The following is a 25,112-nucleotide window of genomic DNA, read 5'->3' as shown; positions in this document are numbered from 1 at the left end:
ATCTGTTCGTTTGTTTGTTAGTGTACGTGTATTGCAACATTGATGCATAAGGGCCGCAATTGGAATAGTGGAAGTGTGGATATATAGCTTCAAAATAAAATCGGGTCCACGTCAAACTAGCTCAACTATGATTAGGGGAGAATGGCAAAACTACTTAAAATAAATCAGAAGATAAAAAAGTCAAAAGTTACATCATTGATAAAACTTTCACATTGTAACCCAATGAATATTACTAGTGGTTGGGAAGTTAATATGGGATTTGTAGGAAAATATACTATTCTTGTGAAAATGTCCCTATCTGCATAAAACGTTATAATTTGGCTAGTCTACTCGCACTTTTACTCTGAAAAGCTGCCCAGAAGCCGGCAGCGTTAGCTGCGTTCGGGGACTTCAATCTGACTTGTCAGTGGCGGCCAAGGGGTGGGGGGTGAGGGGGTTACGCTGGAACAAGAGTAACCCGTGATGATTGGGAACCAAACCGACCGACCCCTCGGTCTTTGTCCCGCGGTAGTTGCCTACACTCGCCTCCCTTTTTGCAGGCTTCGCTAAGTCTTGGTTCAAATCACCGCGAACGCAGTAAGTAGCCGAATCCCCGCTGATCTTAGCGCATCTGTGTCAATAGTCGCTTCAATGATCTCGCATCCATTTTTCAAACATCCTATTAAACTCCTTGCTGTGACTGTCGTAAGAACGACGGTGTTAAGAAACGCTGTGCCGAAATTAACGGTATTCCTTTAAATAACATCTGTTGGTTGATAAAAACCAATTAATCCTATTAGTGGCTGCCTGTGATACCCACGCCTCTTCCTCCGTGTATACATATTATCCATGAAAAACGGAGGTGTACTGGAGGTAACGAGTCTAAACCCTTATTACAGCGTTAGATACATGTCGCTTCCTGCCCGTGTAAGCTGCTATTTGTAGCAAGCATCGTTACTTCAACCGCCGCAAGGCCTTGCAGCACCCGCATACCCACAATTGACCTCTAGTACTCAAGGGAGGTGCATACGACTGACACAACCTCTTTGAACGGCCTGTTTCGGCTTTGCTGCCTCAGCACGGAGGGCCAGTCTGGTGTGCTGAGTTGGACACGTGCAAGGCGTGGCACGCGTGAGGTATGACGTACCTATGGGCGTACCTTACTTTTCTCTCAAACATCCTTGGTCTCCTTATAGCTGTCAATGAAATGACTGGAATGTGTTAAACATTGTCCGATTCACAACGAATGCCACGTAAGGTCACCGCAAGCAGACAAGATTTGTGGATTTTGTCCTAACAGGGTAATTGAAAGACAGAGTGCAGAGCTGTGTCTCTTTATTCTAGAGATCAACCGATATGGGTTTTGAAGGTCCATATATTAGTAGTTAGAGGAGTCTGATAACTGATATTTGGAGCCGATATTCATTCAGTAAAAGTGTACAAATTAGTGCAACAAAAAATTATAATGCAAGCATCCATTGGACTTTATTAAAACGTGTTGATTTATTACATAAATGACCAAGTCAAAATGATCTATTTTACACATATTTATTAAGAAATATATTTAAGATTCTTACAAGTTATATTGATGAATGTTGCATAACCACCAAAGTATAATTCAACTTGTATTTAGTTCATTTCTATGGGAAAAGTTGATTTGAGATATGAGTAAATCGGCATACGAACACATTAAGCTTGTATCCAAGGCATTGCTGTACTTTATGTGTAAATACGTTCCACAGTCCCCACACAACCAACTAAAACCTTAAAAATTCACAACTATCTTGTGTGAGGAAGATAACATTAGCAACAGAGGCAGAGAGCGCACAAACACATGAACACATAATAAACAGAATTAAGAATTCTTTGCGCTCATAGTGTAACAAACTAATTTAAATGAACTTGGATTATAATGTAGACACAAAAAAAAGTTTAATTTAACCTAACACTAAACTTAATTCTAATTATTTATTTCATAGTACGTTTTTTATAATTTTTATAAGTATTCCTTATATTAGTGTGCACACATCATTTTAGTATACATTTGTATAAAGTTTATACAAATGTATACTAAAATGATGTGTGGTTCAACTCACTAACTTTTTATTTAACAAATATTTTTATACTATAAACATATATTTGTTAAAACAAAAGTTAGCGAGCTGGACTACACATCATACATTTTAGTATGCTTTTTTAATTCAGTGAGAGAGAAGCCCGGCCCGACCTGAACCCAAAGTACGGATTGACATTTTAGGCCTGACCCTAAAGATCTCACCTTTACTTTCAATCTTTGCCATAACATTTTATGATTTCTTTGGCATCGAATTTTTCATCCATTTTATTAAATCGCCACTGCTTCTTGCCTGTTTGCATTTAAGTTCCCCTTCTGCTGTGCTTGCTGACAGACGTTTTGAGAAATATTGATCTGAAGACAACTGCCCTTGACGACTTTTAATAATGCTTGTAAAATGCATAAGGCACGGCATAAAAGTGGGCAATCACACAACTCGTGAATACTTTCTATGATTTTTTTTTCCACAAAGTCAGAAAGTGTGTAAAATTTCTCCCCTGTGGATTTTCTGATTTGTGCTATTGGAACGGTGGCTGCTTCCTCCTCAGCTGCCTACTCGTTGAAGTCATTGTGTATTGCCAAGCCTTGTAGTAACTCCTGCTCCTTTGGTAGTGTTACAATCGCGCCGGGTCGTCGTGGCGCGCTCGGGTAGGGAGTTGGACCCAGTCGCGAGAACAGGAGATGAAACGAGGCGAGTAGCTTCGAATCAACAACTTTCATCACTCTTTACAAAACAAAGAGGACTTGGCATTGCAGGGGCATTGCGGGGGCATTGCGGGGGCATTGTGGGGGCATTGCGGGGGTATTGCGGGGGTATTGCGGGGGCATTGCGGGGGCATTGCGGGGGCATGCAGGAACGATCCGACAATAGTACTAGGACTCGTTGACGTTTGAATAACAAAACGGAAGTAATCAGCAGATTGACCGCAGCTGCTGCTTCCTGACGGCAAGCCAGGAGGGACAAACGGCTGCTCATGACTGGCAGTTTGTTTTTGTCTGCTGCCGTGCTTCCAGCGTACCACACTGTAATGCAGTATGCCAGGATGCTCTCCACAGTGACTCTGTAGAAGGTTGCCAGAAGCTTGGTGTACAAATTGTTCCTCCTCAGTACCCTGAGAAAATGGAGTCGTTTCTGGGCCTTCTTCACTACTGCTGTGGTGTTTGTAGACCAGGATAGCTTATCCGTGACATGGACTCCCAGGTGTTTAAAGGACTGTACCCTGTGTACACATACTCCATTTATGAGGAGTGGGGCCAGGTCTGTGCTGTGCTTGCGAAAGTCCAGGATTATTTCTTTAGTCTTCGTGGTATTTAGTGTAAGATTGTTGTTGTTGAAGTTGTTGTTTGTCGACCTCATCTTAGGCTGGAATGATGGATTGTTGCAAGGAACAATTGAAGATGTTCGTGAAGACTCCAGCCAGCTTTTCGGCAAAGGCTTTGAGCACCTTGCCAGGTATTCCGTCTGGTTCACCAGCCTTCCTGGTCTTCACAGACTGCATTTCCAGTCTCACTTCCTGTTCCCGGATCTCCAGGGAATTGCTGCAGCGTGGTAGTGGGAGTGTTGACACTGGGTCTGATTTGTCAGTCTCAAAGCGGGCAAAGAAATGGTTCAGTTCCTCCGCTAGTGAGGCATCTGCATTTACAGACATGATATTGTTATTGTAGTTGGTAATATGTTGTATTCCCTGCCACATCTTTTTTGGGTTATTTTCTTTGAAGTGCTCCTCAATTTTCTTGGTATATGCTGCCTTGGCCTTCTTTATGCCTCTTTTCAGCTCTGCTCTGGCAGCTCTATACCTTATCTTTTCCCCCAATCTGAAGGCGGTATTTTGGCATTTGATGATTGCTTGTGTCTCCTTGGTCATCCAGGGTTTTTGGTTAGGAAAACCCTGCATCCGTTTGTCTGTAGTAACGTTGTCAATGCAGTTTCGGATGTAGGAGAGTACAGTTTCCTTATAGTCCAGGAGGTTGTTGTGTTCGAAAAGTTCCCAGTTGGTGCGGGAAAAACAGTCCTGCAGCTGAGAAAAAGTGTCCCGAGGGCAGGTTTTTATTGTCTTTATTTTTGGCCTTGTTAGCTTCCGAAGTGGGGTGTACGCGGGGGTGAGAGATATGCAGAGATGGTCTGATCCAGCTAGATGTGGCAGGGCAGTGGCTTTATAAGCATGTTTGATGTTCGAGTAGACATGGTCGAGAGTTTTGTCTTCTCTCATATTGCATTTGACATATTGGATAAACTTGGGTAGAACAGTCTTTAAACATGCTTTGTTGAAGTCACCAGCGACAATAAAGACTCCATCAGGGTGGTCGAGCTGTTGTTTGTTTACAGCCGTTAGCAGTAGGTCGAGAGCCGTGTTGACGTTAGCATTTGGAGGTATGTAGATAGCCGTTACTATGACGATCGTTAGCCTCCTCGGTAGATGGTATGGCCTGCATCGTATTGCTAATAGCTCCAAATCCGGAGAACAGTGAGTGTCAATGATCTTGCTGTCACAACACCATTTGTTATGTATGAACATGCAAAGTCCTCCGCCTTTGCTTTTTCCTGTTAGTTCTTTGGAACGATCGTTCCGAAAAAGTGTACGGCTAGCTAGCGATAACGCAGCGTCGGGATATGCTGGTGTAGCCACGTTTCCGTGATAACAATAATGTTGCAGTAATGTTGAAAACTATCCTCATTTGAGGACTGCCTGTAAATATATCAAGGTGTTTCCCCGATTTATGTCAATATTCTGAAAATCTTGCAAAAATCTAAAACATGTTATGTTGTGTTAAAATTGGTTAAGTTCATCTAGCTTGTTTCATTTTTTTGTAAATTTACGGGTTCTTTTTATGACGCTGAAAATAGTCTGTTTGGTGGTGATGTCTTCTCTTCAATTGATAATTTTATGTATTTCATATTGCAGAGAAACTTTTGGTTTGAAAGCAAATTTATAAAAATAAAAACGCCTGTCAAAATTCTTCACGTTTTATTCTTCACTTTTCATAGTGTAAGGAGGGAGTTATCTTATCATTATTGCACAACAAAACAACTAAAATACTCCTCATATTTCTCATCATCTCATCTCATTCCTGAACTGCTTTATCCTCACTAGGATTGCGGGGGTGCTGGGGCCTATCCCAGCTGACTTCGGGCAGAGGCGGGGGACACCCTGAATTGGTGGCCAGCCAATCGCAGGGCACGAGGAGACAAACAACCATTCACGCTCACACTCATACTTAGGGGCAATTTAGAGTGTCCAATCAGCCTACAATGCATTTGGAATGCGGAAGTCCTTTGAGCTTGTTTCTGTAACAATTAAAGTAAGCGTTTGACAAGCATATAATGAGTAATATTTCCACACATACATATAATGAAAAATATGCACATATATAATAGTACCAAAAATAACACACCCGGCCCACTAAACTTGCTAATAATAAATTAATAGACCTTTTTAAATTATTATTTTCCCTGCAGTTCTGATGTTTTTTCCACTTTTTTCCACTCTAAAACAGACACTGGTAAAAACAGTGAAACCAAAGCACCTAGTCCTGTTTCTTTTTTGACAGGAGTTATATAATTTAGTTGCTCCACTTCACCACCATAACCCTAACTGTGGAATCAGTGGCGCAGTTTGTCTACCGCACCCAGATTCAGACCATGCCCTGTTAGGTTCAAACAGGTAAAGTTAACAAAGTGGAAAAATTGACATGCGGTTTACTGCTTTCGTAACAGGATAGACACTGTTTCAGTATTTTTCGCCTTTCTTCACCAGTAGGACATTTTTCTTTCGTAAGAACTTTCCCCAAAGAATGGTGATTGATGGAGTTTTTATATCCGATCGTATTTTCCCTCGTCTGGTCGTTTGTTCAAATTTTTTGTAAGAAGGGTTAGTCTTAATTGGAACGCCTTTAGCTTTTGCATATGGAGAGGCTAAAACCGATATAAAAGTTCCCTATAGTTTATGGTATTGCTCACTGAGCACTAATCTTTCCAATCAATACTGGAGTGGTTGCCGCATTTTATTAGGTCAGAAAGCTTATCTTACCCATCTCCTCAAACGTTTCAACTGAGACTACCTTCCCACAGTGCAAAAGGTGGCTCCACATCCCTTCTCGGTGTGCTAGTGCTTTTTTATACTGCAGGTTGAGCACCACCATTGGTCCAGTCCGTTTCCTGTTGAGAAGCACAGTCTCCTTCTGCTAATCCAAATTCAATGTGTTTTCTTAAAGATTTTCCTTTTCATGTAGTCAACCAGATTAGCCTCATCATCCAGTTCCAATCATGCAGTGAATAATGGCGATTTGTTTGGTCTACTAAATAGGATTTCCCTACGTTGTTGTCCTTTTGAACTCATTATGTAGGCAGTAATTTCATAAAGAGATATGGAACCTTCTATCCATCCAGCCAATTATTTTGTTAACACAATTTGGGTGCCATTTTTGAAAACCAGATTTTCTGTTCAACTTCCTCAATTTACTTCTTTTCTTTTAATCTCTTGGCTAACCCTAACCCTAACCCTACCCCCTAACCACTTATCTCGGTAAATATTTTCCCCATCAGCCGAGGAGGCCCCGCTATTGTTTTTATTTTATGTTACACAACGAAACCCGTCTTATCACCCTCCTTTCTGTGGAACAAGCCGTCTCGCTTTTATCTCCATTCACATATTATATGTAGATTACCTTTATGCTTTGTGCGTATTTTATCCCACGGGTCTATTATTTTATGTATATTAAGATGGCCAGCAAATCCATATTCGTTTATTCATAAATGTAGGTTTAACCCTTATAGCGCTTTGATTTTCCCCATTTTGAAGTGTTTGTGTGCAATTAGGTACTAACTTTCTTTTTTTGCGCATTTGGCAACTCAACAAATGCAAACTTCTTTCCCGCCCTTCGTTTGTTTTTCCTTAGGTTTATATATATATATATATATATATATATATATATATATATATATATATATATATATATATATATATATATATATATATATATATATATATATATATATATATATATATATATATATATATATATATATATATATATATATATATATATACACGTGTATATACGTGTATATACGTGTTTATACGTGTACATACGTGTACATACGTGTTTATACGTGTACATACGTGTACGTACGTGTACGTACGTGTACGTACGTGTACGTACGTGTACGTACGTGTACGTACGTGTACGTACGTGTACGTACGTGTACGTACGTGTACGTACGTGTACGTACGTGTACGTACGTACGTGTACGTACGTGTACGTACGTGTACGTACGTGTACGTACGTGTACGTACGTGTACGTACGTGTACGTACGTGTACGTACGTACGTGTACGTACGTGTACGTACGTACGTGTACGTACGTGTACGTACGTGTACGTACGTGTACGTACGTGTACGTACGTGTACGTACGTGTACGTACGTGTACGTACGTGTACGTACGTGTACGTACGTGTACGTACGTGTACGTACGTGTACGTACGTGTACGTACGTGTACGTACGTGTACGTACGTGTACGTACGTGTACGTACGTGTACGTACGTGTACGTACGTGTACGTACGTGTACGTACGTGTACGTACGTGTACGTACGTGTACGTACGTGTACGTACGTGTACGTACGTGTACGTACGTGTACGTACGTGTACGTACGTGTACGTACGTGTACGTACGTGTACGTACGTGTACGTACGTGTACGTACGTGTACGTACGTGTACGTACGTGTACGTACGTGTACGTACGTGTACGTACGTGTACGTACGTGTACGTACGTGTACGTACGTGTACGTACGTGTACGTACGTGTACGTACGTGTACGTACGTGTACGTACGTGTACGTACGTGTACGTACGTGTACGTACGTGTACGTACGTGTACGTACGTGTACGTACGTGTACGTACGTGTACGTACGTGTACGTACGTGTACGTACGTGTACGTACGTGTACGTACGTGTACGTACGTGTACGTACGTGTACGTACGTGTACGTACGTGTACGTACGTGTACGTACGTGTACGTACGTGTACGTACGTGTACGTACGTGTACGTACGTGTACGTACGTGTACGTACGTGTACGTACGTGTACGTACGTGTACGTACGTGTACGTACGTGTACGTACGTGTACGTACGTGTACGTACGTGTACGTACGTGTACGTACGTGTACGTACGTGTACGTACGTGTACGTACGTGTACGTACGTGTACGTACGTGTACGTACGTGTACGTACGTGTACGTACGTGTACGTACGTGTACGTACGTGTACGTACGTGTACGTACGTGTACGTACGTGTACGTACGTGTACGTACGTGTACGTACGTGTACGTACGTGTACGTACGTGTACGTACGTGTACGTACGTGTACGTACGTGTACGTACGTGTACGTACGTGTACGTACGTGTACGTACGTGTACGTACGTGTACGTACGTGTACGTACGTGTACGTACGTGTACGTACGTGTACGTACGTGTACGTACGTGTACGTACGTGTACGTACGTGTACGTACGTGTACGTACGTGTACGTACGTGTACGTACGTGTACGTACGTGTACGTACGTGTACGTACGTGTACGTACGTGTACGTACGTGTACGTACGTGTACGTACGTGTACGTACGTGTACGTACGTGTACGTACGTGTACGTACGTGTACGTACGTGTACGTACGTGTACGTACGTGTACGTACGTGTACGTACGTGTACGTACGTGTACGTACGTGTACGTACGTGTACGTACGTGTACGTACGTGTACGTACGTGTACGTACGTGTACGTACGTGTACGTACGTGTACGTACGTGTACGTACGTGTACGTACGTGTACGTACGTGTACGTACGTGTACGTACGTGTACGTACGTGTACGTACGTGTACGTACGTGTACGTACGTGTACGTACGTGTACGTACGTGTACGTACGTGTACGTACGTGTACGTACGTGTACGTACGTGTACGTACGTGTACGTACGTGTACGTACGTGTACGTACGTGTACGTACGTGTACGTACGTGTACGTACGTGTACGTACGTGTACGTACGTGTACGTACGTGTATATATATGTATATATATGTATATATATATTTTTTTTTCAGAACTACACACGCAACTCACCGGTATACTTTCGCCTGATTTACTGTTGGAATTTTTTGTACCTTCATGACCACATTACAGGACACTCCGAACATCCTAAGTTTTATATACTCATGCTCTCTCTCTCTTCACTTGTTAGGGACCGTGACCGGACTTTTGGTCTCTGGTCTGTTGGTCGCCGGTCTTTTGGTTGCCGGTCAAATGGTGACAGAGAGTATACTGTTGGAAGCCAGCTCCCAAGATTATATTAATGGGAGAGAGTTTAATATCTAAGAGAGAGAGAGAGTTTAATATCTAAGTACTGTTTAACATTTAAGTACATTTGACCGGCGACAAAAAGACCGGCAACCAAAAGGGATCAAAAGAGCGGCGACCAAAAGACCGGCTACAAAAAGACCAGCGACCAAACGTCTGAGCACCGTTAGGGACCAATATTCACAGGGTTTTTTCACAGGGTTAATAGTTGCCGTCCCCAGGACGTAAGTCTCATTTCTCAAAATGGACCTTCACATGCAATGCCCCTTCGTCAACAAATGCAAACATGTCTCTTTCAGTAGGATGAGTCTTCAACCATCGTGAATCCAGGCGCTCCGCCGAAAATCCAGCCACAAAGCGTTTTAGACGCCGTGGTCTTTCCCAGATGTCGACTAAGCGCCCGGAGTCTTCCAGTATGTTGACTCCCAGGCTCAAAGGACAAAAAATGATAGGTTCACCAATAGATATTTCCAAATACACCTTAAAATAAAAAATACATCTGACTCATATCAGGTTATTGCAAGGGAGAATCGTTCCTCACGCACCTTCAGACAAATCATTCTCCCCAATAGAATCCTCTTCTGCCCATTTATTGCATAACAGATAACAAGAAAGCATCTATTCAAAACAATTTAAGGTCTGTCAGGTCTTCAGAAATCAAAACAATTGCAAGTTCTTTGGGGAGGGCAAGCGGTGTCGCCACCTGATGCGGAGTCCAAGTCAAAACAATTAAGAGTCCTTCCCGGATCTTCAGTGTGAGCTTGCGACCCTGTGAGAAGTCGAGGTTTCAAAACAATTTGAAGTCCTCCCGGATCCGTGTGAGAGGTCAAGGTTTCAAAACAAATTTGATAAGTTCAGCTGTGAAAGGTTCATCAATGGGTATTTCCAGGTACACCTTTAAGATAAGGGAGACACTGGACGCATATCCAGCGTTAGCTTGCAAGAGAGAATGAATCCTGACTCGCCTTGGTCCCAGATCATTCTAAAGAATCAAATCCTCTCCTGCCCATTTAATTGCATTAGAGTCAAAATAATTAAGGTCATCTATTCAAAACAATTGCAAAAAAAGGTAAACCAAGTGAGCCTCTATTCAAAACAATTAAGGTCAGAAATCTTCAGTATGAGCTTGTGACTGGGTGAGAAGTCGAGGTTTAAAAACAATCGAGAGTCCTCGGATCCGTGTGAGAGGTCGGAGTTAAAAAAAGAATCGAGAGTCCTCGGAGCCAGCTGTAGGGGAGAGTGACCTTTGAGTTTTTTCGGTGTGCATAAGCGAAGCGTTCTTCGTTGCAAGCACACATATAATGATTAATATATCCCAGAATAAAGCGAAGCGTTCTTCGTTGCAAGCACATACATATAATGATTAATATATCCCAGAATAAAGCGAAGCGTTCTTCGTTGCAAGCACATTTATAATAGTACCCAAAATAACTCCAACAAGCTGGATAGAGGAGCGACTTTCCCGTTGTTTATCACGGTTGCAAGCAAAGCGTTCTTCATTGCATGCACATACATATAATGATTAAGATTCCTAGAATAAGGCAAAGCGTTCAGCAAATGTATAATTTATAATAACCCTAACAGTGGACAAAGAATGTTGAATGTTCAATTCAGAGTGGACAACTAAATATTTTTTCACTGAACACCGATCATCTGCTGTTTCATACCTGTCAACTGGTACGTTCTCGCCGTAATTGGTACAACTGAAAGCCCATTTTTATATTGGTACGCTGTACACATGAAAATGGTACGCTAAACGGTGATTTTGAGAAAAAAAAATAAATTAAGGCACTTTCTAGCCATTTTTCACCATCCGCCATTGTTTCTTCCCGGAAACGCATGTCTGCCAAGTGATATATGTACCGGCGCCTCTGATTGGCTAAAAAAAAAAGATCATGATAAACATTTCGTTTTGTAACACTTTCACCATGTGATTTCCGTTTCCTGTTCCGGATTCAAAAATTGCAAAGGTAAGTCTTTTCATTTACTATAGTGAATCAAATCATATGTTCTTTATTAAAGAGATGTTGGAAATGGCGGTGTCAGCGACCATGAATTACAACAAATGTCATGTGAACGCACATTAAAATATTATTGAATGCACCAGGTATTGGAACAATTTTTGTAGGAAGCTGTTGTAGTGGAACTTTGAAAGCAATAAACACATAAACATACATTTTCTACTTGTTGTTCGTGATTTTTTACAAAAAAGTAAAGTGGTAAGATTTTCCATGTATTTATACATATATGTAAGGGCGAAAACAAAATTTGGTAAGATCACAAATGGTTCGAGGTTGACAGGTATGCTGTTTGTCTAATATGCCAAGAAACCGTGGCATGTTTAATATTAGCCAACACGTTGCCACAAAGCATGCTATATCTGCTAGAAATTTAAAGGCTCAACAAAGTTTTTCACCGTCAGACTCCTATTGAAGAGTCAAGTACCAAAGCCTGTTTTATGCTTTTGCAGTCGTGTGTCTAGAGCGAGTAGAGTAGTGGAGTCACTACACAGCCTTGGGGTGAGCCTTGGGGTGAGCCTTGGGGTGAGCCAGATGAAAGGTGCCGACCCAGCTTCATGTGCTGGGGTCGATTGATCAGAAAGTCCTCAATCCAGGAGCATGTGGAAGGGTGCGGGAGCACCAGATTGGCCAATTTGGGGATAAGAATGTCCGGTCTTATGGTGTTGAAGGCTGAGCTGCAGTAGATGCAAAGCATCCTGACAGACCTCCCTCTATTCTCATGGTGGTTCAGTGCAGCGTCTCCACGGTGGTTATTGCATCTTCGGTGAATCTGTTCGGCCGATATGCAAACTGATTTGGTTCGTGGATGAGGGGAAGACAGGCTTTGATTTGTTTCAGTACCAATTTTTCAAATCACTTAGTGATGATTCGTGTGAGAGCTGTTGTTTTTAGCGGGTAACTTCTTGAGTACTGGTAGCTGATTTCAGACAGGCTGGGACGGATGCTTGTTCCAGTGAAAGGTTGAGAATGTCCGTGAAGACCGGTGCTAGTTGGTCAGCACAGGCCTTAAGGACGTTGCCTGGTACACGGACTACTTGCCGAAAGACATTTAGCCGACTGACGTCTGGCCGAAGGCCAACTCGCCGAAGGGGCATCTGGCCGAACGTAGAATTAACCGAACGACTAATTGGCCGACCGACTATCTAGCCAAAAGACATTTTGCCGACGCGCTCGCCCCGCCCCCGGTCGTGTATGTGTACAAGTTTTTCAACCTCAGCCCGCGGGCCATATATGACCCATTACTGATAACAACATTCATTTAGAATAACAAGGGCATTTATTCACGGTCAAACAAAGTAATCATAACAGTAAGTACGATAATGACAGAAGAAAAAAGTAGTTAGAACAGTAGATACTGTAATTAACACCAGCTTATAAAACATTGAGATTAATCTTTGAATTACGGTTCTCAGCAAATCAATTTGAATATATATTTCCTAAAATAATGGGAAACTATTTAAAATCAAAATATATTTAACAGGTATATATTTCTGCGTATCTCGAACTCCAAAGAGTTATCAATTAAACAACTGCCACTTTGTCTTCATTTTTTCTCACGGCTGCAAGAAATGATTCCACAGTGCAAAGAAATTGATGGGGAAATATCTTTTACTTTTACATTGACAAATGCATGTCTTACAAAGTTCAAATATGGTGCTGCTGCTTAATAAAAATATTCCTGAATACTCTTGTCACAGGCAGAGTATTCAGGAATATTTTGTATATTTATAATATTTATAATGTGCTTAAATCACACAGAAAACAGCATTTAATGATTAAATACAGATACTGGAGCTCTTAGATGCTTAAACCCAGCCCAGGGTAGTGATTTCCCCGGTAAAAGACAGCCATGGATGTCAATGGCGAAAAACCCCAAATGCACTAAAATTACTTAAAATCCAGCTGAAAACAGCATTAAATGAATAAATACAAATACTGCAGCATAAATAAAAGTATTGGTGATTTTTAGAGACTATAACTGAGCCTAGAGTGCCTGATTTCCCGGTAAAAAGTTCACTTTTAACCCTGTACCGGACCCAATTGCAGTAAACTTATTTGTCCATCAGGTGGAAGTGTTCTGTCGATTCAAATAAGAACAAAATTTTAATTTTAAATAATTTCCCATTATTTTAGGAAATATATATTCAAAATGATTTGCTGAGAACCTTAATTCAAATATTAATCTCAATGTTTTCTATGTTGGTGTAAATTACAGTATCTACTGTTATAACTTCCTTTTTACTGTTATGACTACTTTGTTTTGCCGTGAATAAATACCCTTGTTATTCTAAATGAATGTTGTTTTCTGTAACGTGTTATTCTAAATGAATATTGTTATCTGTAACTTGTTATTCTAAATGAATGTTGTTATCTGTAACTTGTTATTCGAAATGAATGTTGTTATCTGTAACTTGTTATTCTAAATGAATGTTGTTATCTCTTAACTTGTTATTCAAAATGAATGTTGTTATCTGTAACTTGTTATTCTAAATGGATATTGCTATCAGTAACGGGCCGTATATAGCCCGTGGGCCGAAGTTGTTGTTGTTGTTGTTGAATCACCCGAGGCGCCTGAGGATAATCCTCAGAAGCGCTAGACTCGCCTGTGGGAGGCTCCGTAGTTTTCGAAAGAGAGTCCCAGCCGGCGGTAGTAACGGGCATTCTGAAGTGCTGGGCACCGGAGCCAGAGATGCTCGGCCGATTCTTCTTCTTCACCGCAGAGACGGCACCGATCATTTTCGCACTTCCCCGTCAAATGTTGCCATCTTCGGAGGGAGGGATGGTGGCCGGACCGGAATCGGATAAGGTCATGAAGGTCTTTCTTGGATAGCTGGGACTCTTCCTCCGGATTGGGACGGGAGGATGTGAGGGAAATGACGCGGGGATGGGTTGATGAGGGGGGTTTGCAGCTCCTGTGAATAATAGCTAGGCGTTTTTGTTGTTCATGCGGAGCCGTTGGTTGGGGAGGGTGGAGCCAAGTTTCGCCTGCTCATCTGCGATATCATTGCCTGTGAGATTGCAGTGACCGGGGACCCAGATTAGCTGGATCTTTTTGGATGGGGGAAAGGCCGCAAATTTGGAGTTTAGGGCAATGGTGGAGGGTTCTAGGTTGTTCAGGTTATTGAGGGTTAGGAGGAGAGATTTGCAATCCGTGATGATGGAGGCCGAGGTCCAGTCGTCATTCTGCCCGAGCCAGTCAATGGCTGCGTTCAGTGCAGTCTTTTCGGCTTGGTAAGAGCTGCTAAGGGACCCCGTTGGTGCGTGCCAGGAGTGGGTCAGGGAGTCGCCTCGGAAGACTGCTACTCCAGCTCCTCCATTCTCCGTACCGTTGTGGGTGGAGCCGTCGGTGTAGATGTATAAGTCAGTTTTATCTAGTGCCGCAATAGTTTTGGTGGCTTTGTCTAACTGTTGGGTGGGGGATGAGGATTTCTGTATGGGTGTAAAATGAATAGGTGGAGGGAGAGGCGGTGGCCACGAGATATTAGGGTTGTATACTGTCTCCGCGCCTGCTGGGATGAGGTTGAGGTTGGTGAGTGTAGGGGTAGTAAGAGTTCACCAGTCACCCCTCTTAAGGCGTTTAGAGCAGGGCGTTTCGAAGAATACTCTCCTGTCATCGTTGGGGGGGAGGTGGGACCAGTCGTCCGCCTTTTTCAGGCTGGCTAGTCGTAGGCGGTTGAATAGAGGTGGGAGCTTGGCCTCGTGGAGGACGGCATCAATGGGAGTCGTGTGTAGTTGACCCGTAACGGTCCGTGACGCGTCCGACTGTGCCCTCTCTAGCTTCTGGATGTTGGTTGAAGAGGCCCATGGTGCCCACGCAGGAGCTGCATATTCTGCGAGCGATCTGATGGTTCCAATGTAGATCGTCCGCATGTCCATAGGTCGCCATCCCCAAGACGTTCCCGGCCGGCAGTTGTCGCAATATGTTGGTGCGTTGCCTCATGACTTTACTCAAGTGTCGTATGTGTCCGTTGAATGTGAGATGGCGGTCATACCGGATCCCTAGGAAGGTAGGGGTTGGGTTGAGCTTGAGTCTGGCACCCCCGACGGTAATGTTTGAGCACCATGAGGATTCGGCAGCGTCCATTGTAAAGAAGGCAACCTCCGACTTGGACGTATTGAGGGTGAGGTGGTTATTCGCAGACCATTGGTGGACTTTGGCGGCCTCCTTGGGGAAGGCCTTCTTTGAACGTGCGGCAGCGTCCTGTAGTACCGTTGACCTTCACGCGTGCCGTTCGGTTGGTGAACCAGGTTTTGATCCACTCAACATACTGGAGAGGAACACCGATCGCCAGCATCTTCTGGAGTAGGTTGGCACGCCACACCTTGTCGTACGCTTTGCTGAAGTCGAAGCAAGCAGCAATGGAGCGATGACACTGCTTAGACTGGAACCCATCCATGACGAATTGGGACAGCCGCAGGCATTGGTCGGCGGTGGAGCGGCCCTTACGGAAACCCGCCTGCCACGGACTAAGAATGCCCTTCTCCTCTAGCCAGTTGGACAGGCGGTTTACTATGAGTCTTTCCAGTGTCTTGCTAATAGTGGAAGTAAGGGCGATTGGGCGGTAACTTCCGACTAATTGAGGGTCCTTGCCTTTTTTGTGGAACGGGACGATCTCCGCCGAGTGCCAGGATTGGGGACACCATTGGGTGGTCCAGCCGATGTTAAGGATCAGGAGCAGGATAGGGTGTGCTTCAGGGGGGAGGTACTTCAGCATCTCCGGAGCGATTCCATCTGGGCCAGCAGCTTTGCCTGGTTTCAGTTGGTTGAGAGCTCGGCGGAGTTCATCCTTGGAAAATGGACACTCGGGTAATTGCCGGGGGGAACCCTGTAGAGCAGTGTATCCCAACCTTTTTTGAGCTGAGGCACACTTTTTGCTTTGAAAAAAATCTCAAGGGACACCACCATCTGAAAATCTTTGTCGCCTATATTTATAATAGTTATTCTCATCGAAGTTTTATCAGCAGAAATCGCATCCAAAATTATTCCAAAATCTAATTTTTCACAATGACCTAATGTCACGGAAATTTGGCCTGTGGACCCTGAACAACTTCCGGTTTGATTGATGCAAATAACCAAGTAAAGTTATTGATCGCATCATTTTATGATTTTTCTCTAAATATTACTTAAATCTCCTAATATTCCGCAAAAAAAATTGTGCTCACACAGACTTTACGTCGGCAAAAGTTGATGCGCTAGAAACCAGACAACTTCCATTTCGACTTAGAGAAAAATAAGCAACAAAATTTCTGTTTCACAACTTGAATCAAATAATAGTATAATCTACAATTTAACGTTCATATTTTGATTTGAACATTGTAATAGTTAAATTTTAATCTCCTTATATTCATATTAACTTTTCTCTCTGAATATCACATTGTATGACTTCTTGCAATTTCTCACGGCACACCTGACCATTGCTCACGGCACACCAGTGTGCCGCGGCACAGTGGTTGGGAAACACTGCTGTAGAGCATCTCTTCGAAGCTCTCGTACGGTCCTCCTACTCGACTTATCACTCTTGCGCCCACTCACCTTCGTGTATTCAATGACGAAAGCCATGGCCTTGTCAGAGGAGTACTCACGATCGTAATAGATGAGCGTCTTGCTTCCTTTGCTCGATTGTGGTCTCGTCAGGGATTTGACCACCGCCCATGCTTGTTTGGAGTCCCTGGTTTCCGAGATTTTTTGGAGGTGGAGATGCCAAGCCGCGCGTTTCGCCTCAGATGTCTTCTCTGCTACCTCTCTGCACAGTTGCAGGTATTGGGATCGGGTAGACGCATTCAAGTTTCTTCTTCATCGATTCCTCTCCTTTATTAGTTGTTTTAGTGCGTCATTCATCCATGGGATCTTGTTGGGACGAAAAACTTTTTTGGGGACGGCTTCTGCCATCGCCCTTTTGAAGATATCGGTGAATGCCTGGAGAAGCATCTTCGGGTTCTGTAGGCAGACCAACACCAGGGATCTCTCAGATGACAGCTTTCTTATATTTCCCCCAATCACCTTTCTTGAAGTTTGGAGTCACTCTTCGCTTTTCTGCCTCTGTCTTGACCTCCTCTTTCCACTTGACCAGAATTGGAAGGTGGTCTAAAGAGAGTTCGACGATGGGGGTCCAGACGCAGGCTTCCGCTGTGGATGGGTCTGCTAGTGTTAGGTCTGGGGTGCTCATGCCACTTCGATCCAGGTGTCGGGATACTCGCGTGGGTGTGCCGTCATTTAGGAGATTTCTGCCTTGATCTTCAAGCCAGTCGTGGATGGCTTGCCCCCTGGGGTCAGTTTGCACTAAGTCGTCCCAGGCAGAGTGGTGGGTGTTGAAGTCTCCGCAGATAAGTCCACGACTTGTGTATAGACACGGTAGCCATGTTGTATGGCTGTTCGGTGGGCCCGCAAAAGAGGATGTAACTGGGGGGGGATACAAAAGTTTGTGAGTGAGAGCTCTGATCTTCTTGCAGTGGGAGTGAGGATGCGTTGTAATTCCGCCGGGCCCGAGTTGACTGGCGGTGCCAGAGAATACGGGATGCCTTGACGGACGAAAGTGAGTAGAGCACCCCCACGATGGTATTTCGTTCCACTGAAGGCCCGATCCTGTCGGACGGCGTCGTAGCCAGGAATGGACGGGGTGGGATCCTCTAAGCCCAGTTTTGTTTCTTGTAACAGAAGGACATCACATTTCAGTCTTCTTGCTAGGGCGCTTAGTTCGGTGATTTTTCCTGCAAGTCAGTCACAGTTCCACTGCACAATGGTTAGGTGGGGTTGAGAGCAGGAGGGGAGTTGGGCCTTTCTGTTATCACAGATATTGTCTGTGTGTGTGATATGTGGTTGGATGCAGGTTGAGCACCGCCAGGAGTTTGATCGCCTCATTCTGTCAACTGCTGTTTTGGTTTCAGGGGCGCAGGTGACGTGGAAGCCTCTCTTACCGGAGCTGCAGAAGAGGGCGCACCGGCTGGGTAGTCGATGTGTGCATGTGGAACAGAGGTTATTTGGCGGGCACTGATAGGTAATTATGGGGGGCAGAGGGGTCGTTGTTGCCTGAGGCTGGACATGGGGTATGATTTGGAACGCATTACCGTTTGTGCATGTCCAGGTGGGGGATGGCTCATAGCGGCTGATACGGGTGCAGGAGCGATGTGCCCAGTTTGGGCAGGATACACAGGGGAGAGGAACGTTGTTGGACCCGATGAAACGCTCGCAGATGAAGCAATTGTTCCTCACCGGTGGACTAGTGGGGGGTATGGATGATGTAGGGTTGGGGGCAAGAGATGACGGGGTGGTAGATGTGGATGAAGTGGGGACGCTACGACTAGCCCGTGCCACCCGTGTGGGCGGAGAAAAGCCCAAGCAGATTCTGCAGACGAAGCCTTTTATGTTCATTGAATATCGGGACAGGCCGGAGCAGCTCCTGTGGAACCCCCGTCAACAAGTGGTACCGGTGATTGGAGTGTGGTCGCAGCGTATGGTGGTGGCGCACCAGGGGCATTTGGGTCCCGGGTTGCTCTCGATGCCGCCCGCCCTAAGAAGAAGGGACCGGAGATGCAGGACGGGCGATGCAGCTCCGGTCAGGAAAAAGGGGCGCCTCCCACGGCGAGAGTCTGGGTGTGTTGATTGGGATTCGTAGGGCTCCTCCATGAAGAAAGGCCTTCGTGGGACACCACGGGAAGGTTCCTGGTCTTTGTCCCGCTGGGCCGAGATTGAAAAACGTGTACACACACGGCCGGGGGCGGAGCAAGCGCGTTAGCCAATTAGTTGTTCGACTAATTCTACGTTCGGCCAGATGCCCCTTCGGCGTGTTGGCCTTCGGCCAGACATCAGTCGGCTAAATGTCTTTCAGCAAGCAGACCGGCCACACTTTGCCTGGTAGTGGGTTTAATTGTGCTTGATTTCTTCTGTAATCTATTCTTTCATGTGTTCAGTTGTTTAACAAGGAAGTCACAATAAAGAGGGCATAGAAATTAAGACGCCTATATGGATAGTGCATGCTCATAGACACTAAACGACACAATCAGCTTTTAATTCAACTTGTAATTCAAGCTATTGCAAACCAGGATAGTCTTAGACCAATTGTCCAGTTTACCGTGTGTTTCACTGTTCTTTCCCGCAGATGGACCAGCTGTCTGATGAGGAGGTAGAGGTAAGAGAGGGGGAGGAAGAGGAGGACAGTGATAAGGAGGATCAGGATCTGGATAAAATATTTGGAGCCTGGCTGGGAGAACTAGACAAGCTCACACAGGTACACATGAATAACGAACCAATTTTGCTTTAAATGTGATGCTCTTTTCTCTGTGTTTTTATGCTATTCAGAGTTTGGATGATGGCCGCCCAGAGCGCCCCCTTCAACAAAAGGCACCGCTCAGACAGGAGACAAACATGGCAAACTTTTCATACAGATTCTCCATCTGCAACATCAATGGTTAGTCTAAAAAAAATCTTAAGATTTGAGTCCTTTTTACCCGGCTTCTTTTCCTTCTTGTTGCAGAAGCGTTAAATCAGGGTGAAAATGCTGATCTTGATGCCCTCATGGCGGATCTCAGCTCCATTGAGCAGGAGCTCAGCACAGTCAACTCCAAACAGAACAGTAGTGTAGCACGTCTAGGACTCACTGACACGAAGGTACATTTATTGACTGTGTTGTCTACAGTAATCTGGCATACAGATAACCACAAGACGCATACATCTCCAGAGGGGAAGTGCCTTCACATCTTGTGTCTCCCTTTTAACCACACAGCAGAGTCCATTAACATTAACATTGCTCCTACCAACTATAGAACGGTCACCGCAAAGTTCAGTACAGCACACTGGTCGGAGAGATCAGCCGCTACAGCTCGGACCACTTCAGCATATTGGTGGACCTCACAAGAATTCATTTTTATTTATTCACAGCATACAGATCGCCATAGCACGCGTGCATCACCAGAGGAGAGGTGCCTTCACTTCCCGTGTCTCCCCTTTAACTGCACGGCAAAGCCCATTAACATGGTTTCTTCCATCCGAATTATGTACAAAAGAATGCAACAGTGCCAGAGTGTAGATTAATTTATGCCGCAATGGCGTGCCACACTGTCAATATTTTGGAGGCATTTTCAACGATGTATAAAAACTCCTTTCTCCACAAGTCATATGCACCATACAAAATTCACTCACAACAAAATAGGAAATAGCAGTGCATCTCGCTTATCGTTTCTTCTTTGGCACTGAATGCCAACCATTTCACCGCCAAAGAAGCGTTGCCCTGACTTCCGACATTTTGCATGACTTCATCTTGCGAGTTTCAGCGTGGAGATTGACATTTTTATGAACTTTTTTATTGTTTTGAAAAAAAATATGCAATGTACTGAAGCCGTGAAATGGCAAAAGATCACAGTACATAAATTAATCCCTCAAATATTACGGAATATGCACACCAAACATGGCCGCGATGATCAAAACACTGTAGGAATGCCAATATTATTACTACATACCATACTACAAGTTTTTGCGCCTATACATATACACAAGTGCAATTGTCAAGAAGTGTATTTTATTATATATATATATATATATATATATATATATATATATATATATATATATATATATATATATATATATATATATATATATATATATATATATATATATATATATATATATATATATATATATATATATATATATATATATATATATATATATATATATAGGTAGGTAGGTAGGTAGGTAGGTATGTAGGTATGTATGTATGTAGGTATGTAGGTATGTATGTATGTATGTATGTATGTACGTACCTACCTACCTACCTACCTACCTACCTACCTACCTACCTACCTACCTCTACCGCTCTACCGCTCTACCGCTCTACCGCGGTTGCCATTGGAGAGCGTGTCAGAAGAGAGCACCAGCTGCCATGCAGCTGCAAAGTCTCCAGACCCCCCCCTCTCCTACAAGGAAGGGGGTCAAGCTTCTACCTTCTGTGTTTTTTTGTGTCTCTAACTGAGGACCAACATACTCCGGCTTGTTTGGTCCGTATACTATTAATCAGAGCCGGAATCCATCCTAATCCTGGACCAATCCCTGGACCATTAACCTACGTCTGTCCTGTTTGTCAAAAAAGAGTTTATAATCATACTAAGTCGGTAAGATGCAGCAATTGCCTCGGCTGGTGCCATCTGCGTCAGAAGAACTGCAGCAGCAACCTCAAGTCAGAAAAGGAATACTCAGTCAATTTTACTTGTCTGATCTGTATTAGTCACAAGAACAACCAAAGTCTTCCAAGCCAATCAAGCCAATCAAGCCAATCAAGCCAATCAAGCCAATCAAGCCAATCAAGCCAATCAAGCCAATCAAGTCAACCAAGTCAACCACCCCAGTCCACACCCTCAGACCAAGACCAAAGAAAATTTAACTTGAAAATTCTACAATTTAACTGCAATGGAATAAAAAACAAGATTTCAGAAATCATCCATTGGATGGATGAACAAAAGGTGAAAATTGCTGCCCTCCAGGAAACAAAACTAATGCCAAACCAAAAGGACCCAAATACGGCCGATTTTACCCTTATAAGAGAAGACAGGGCAAAAGACAAAGGTGGAGGGCTGGCATTCCTTGTCCACAAGGCCATCCATTTCCAGCAAATACATGACCTGCCAAAGGACAATCACCTGGAAAGCCAGGGCATCAAGGTCGACAACATCAACATCATCAATCTGTACATCCCTCCCACTAGCAGCTGCGGCACAGGCTACTCTGCATCTATCCTTCCTTTCCCCCAGATGAAAGATACCCTAATCCTAGGAGACCTGAACGCTCACGACACACTCTGGCATTCACAACTAAGTAATGACAGAGGCAGAGACATTGCTGACGAAATAGGAAATGCAGATTTTGGAACTATTAACGAAGACAACCCAACAAGACTACCAACAAACGGACAACCATCATCACCAGACATATCCTTAGCAAGCCTATCCCTGATGTCCTACACCTCCTGGGAGGTCAAAACCAACCTTGGTTCCGACCACCTTCCCATCATAATCAAGATAGAAACTGACATCAGACCAACAACCAGCGAAAATAGGATTTTCATCAACTTTCGTAAAGCTAACTGGCAAGACTTTCAGACTGAAACAGAAAACAAATTCTCCAGACTTCCAGCCCCAACAGATGTCTACAGGGGTGAACAACATTTTAGGAAAATTATAAATAAGATAGCCAACAAAACCATTCCAGCAGGAAGAATAAAAACGATACTACCCGAGGTACCAACAGAAGCAATAGACAAGATAAAAACAAGAGACGAATTAAGACAAACTGCCCCGGACTCCCAACGTATAACAGAACTAAATAGAGAGATAGAATCAATTATAAACAAACATAGGAGAGAGAAATGGAAAGAAACAATTGATGACAAAAAATCGGACACAACCAAACTATTCCGACTGATAAAACATTTAAATGGCGGCAAACCGTACCCTGCTAGTCCAAATCGACCTTAGCAAGGCATTTGATATGGTCTCTCATGAAAAGTTCCTCAAAGACCTGAATTTGACCACCCTACCGAGTTGTATAAAGAGATGGCTCAACTGCTACCTGTCAGGAAGACAATCAAGAGTAAATTTCAGGAATGCTACATCCAGCTCGCACAATGTCAGGACAGGGGTGCCGCAAGGAGCGGTTACCTCACCAATACTATTCAACTTCTACCTCTCTAACCTTCCTACAATACCTGAAGATGTCTTTCTAATACAATATGCGGACGATATTTCAATCTTCGTTAAAGGTACGAACGTCGAATCTCTCTCTGCCAAAGCCAACAACTTCTTGGAGAAGCTGGCAGATTTTTTAGAAGAACGACAGCTGGTTGTGTCCCCGGAGAAATCCACAGTGACCTGGTTTACCCCAGCCACTGCTGAAGCTAACCTCCATCCCAAGATCACCATCAAAGGGGTACCAGTAAAACTGGAAAAAACGCCAAAACTACTTGGCGTCACATTTGACACTATGTTTTGTTTTGGCCCGCACATCAAGCAGACAGTTGCAAAGGCAAAGAAAAAGCTGAACCTACTTAAATCACTAGCAGGCTCCAGCTGGGGTTGTGAAAAAGAAACACTACTCCTAACATACAAATCTATCGTCCGTTCTGTCCTTGAATATGCGAGCCCAGTATGGTCGCCAATAATTAAAGACACACACTGGAACCGGCTTCAATCAATTCAAAACCAAGCACTCAGGATAGCATCCGGATGTCTCTCTATGTCAGCCATAGACCACCTGCATGCTGAGTGCGCGGTTATGCCTCTGAAGGAGCACTGTGAAATGATCGGAAAGCAGTACCTGGCGGCATGCCATCTTGAAGGCCATCCAGGTCGCAGACTTCTTCAAGCAAACCAGAAACCAAGAAAGATGAAAAAGACCATCATCACACAGCATGGCAAGGAAATAGAAAAAGAATACGACAAGCCAAATCCTACCAAAGAAGACTACAAACAATGCGTCAAATCCATTCACACCAAAGAAGTTCAAAACATCCTCAACAAGGCAAAACCCAACAAAGTCCTCAATGCCCTACCACCTCTAATAAACCAAGAAGAAAAACTGCTGAGCAGGAAGGTGAGATCCGAGCTCGCCAGGCTCAGATCAGGCTACAGCAGGAAACTAAACAGCTACCTGTCCAGGATCGATCCAGGAATACAAGATGCCTGCCCAAAATGCAACTTTTCCCCCCACAATACTGAACATCTTTTTTCGTGTACAAATGACCCCACAAATCTAACCATCCAAGACCTCTGGACAAGACCAAAGTTGGTCGCAGAATTTTTAAAACTAGACGATTAAGAGAACATTTGTAACCGTTTTTTCTATCACTACGACATACAACACAACACAGAACAAAAAGAAGCTTGACCCCCAGAATTCAGTATCAGAGAGGCTAATCAATCAATCAATCAACCGCTCTACCGCTCTACCGCTCTACCCCGCTACCGCTCTACCGCTCTACCGCTCTACCGCTCTACCGCTCTACCGCTCTACCGCTCTACCGCTCTCTCGCTCTCGCTCTCTATCTCTCGCTCTCTATCTCTCGCTCTCTATCTCTCGCTCTCTATCTCTCGCTCTCTATCTCTCGCTCTCTATCTCTCGCTCTCTATCTCTCGCTCTCTATCTCTCGCTCTCTATCTCTCGTTCTCTATCCTTCGCTCTCTATCTCTCTCTATCTCTCACTCTCTATCTCTCGCTCTCTATCTCTCTCTCTCTATCTCTCTCTATCTCTCTCTATCTCTCTCTATCTCTCTCTATCTCTCTCTATCTCTCTCTATCTCTCTCTATCTCTCTCTATCTCTCTCTATCTCTCTCTCTATCTCTCCATCTCTCTCCATCTCTCTCTATCTCTCTCTATCTCTCTCTCTATCTCTCTCCATCTCTCTCCATCTCTCTCTATCTCTCTCTATCTCTCTATCTCTCTCTATCTCTACTCTCTCTCTCTCTCTCTCTCTCTCTCTCTCTCTCTCTCTCTCTCTCTCTCTCTCTCTCTCATCTCTCTCTCTCTCTATCTCTCTCTCTATCTCTATCTCTATCTCTATCTCTATCTCTCTATCTCTATCTCTCTATCTCTATCTCTCTCTCATCTCTATCTCTCTCTCTATCTCTCTCTCTCTCTCTCTCTCTATCTCTCTCTATCTCTCTCTATCTCTTCTCTATCTCTCTCTCTCTATCTCTCTCT

At 43.9% G+C, this 25,112-nt stretch overlaps 1 protein-coding gene across 4 annotated transcripts in view; it reads left to right on the top strand.

Annotated features, from left to right (window-relative positions):
• Positions 1-414: 414 nt before the first annotated feature.
• raph1a (Ras association (RalGDS/AF-6) and pleckstrin homology domains 1a) overlaps positions 415-25,112 on the top strand; it is a 116,467-nt gene continuing 91,769 nt past the window's right edge. For all 4 annotated transcript variants that reach the window (XM_077728670.1, XM_077728668.1, XM_077728669.1 and 1 more), the window contains exons 1-4: positions 415-576; positions 19,521-19,649; positions 19,721-19,829; positions 19,896-20,029. In XM_077728670.1, the coding sequence (XP_077584796.1) occupies positions 19,521-19,649; positions 19,721-19,829; positions 19,896-20,029 (372 nt within the window). In that variant the 5' untranslated portion in view covers positions 415-576. The remainder of the gene's footprint in view (positions 577-19,520; positions 19,650-19,720; positions 19,830-19,895; positions 20,030-25,112) is intronic.

The sequence above is a fragment of the Stigmatopora nigra genome, chromosome 11 (assembly GCF_051989575.1).
Source record: "Stigmatopora nigra isolate UIUO_SnigA chromosome 11, RoL_Snig_1.1, whole genome shotgun sequence".
NCBI lineage: Eukaryota > Metazoa > Chordata > Actinopteri > Syngnathiformes > Syngnathidae > Stigmatopora > Stigmatopora nigra.
This window is presented reverse-complemented; position numbering and strand designations above follow the sequence as displayed.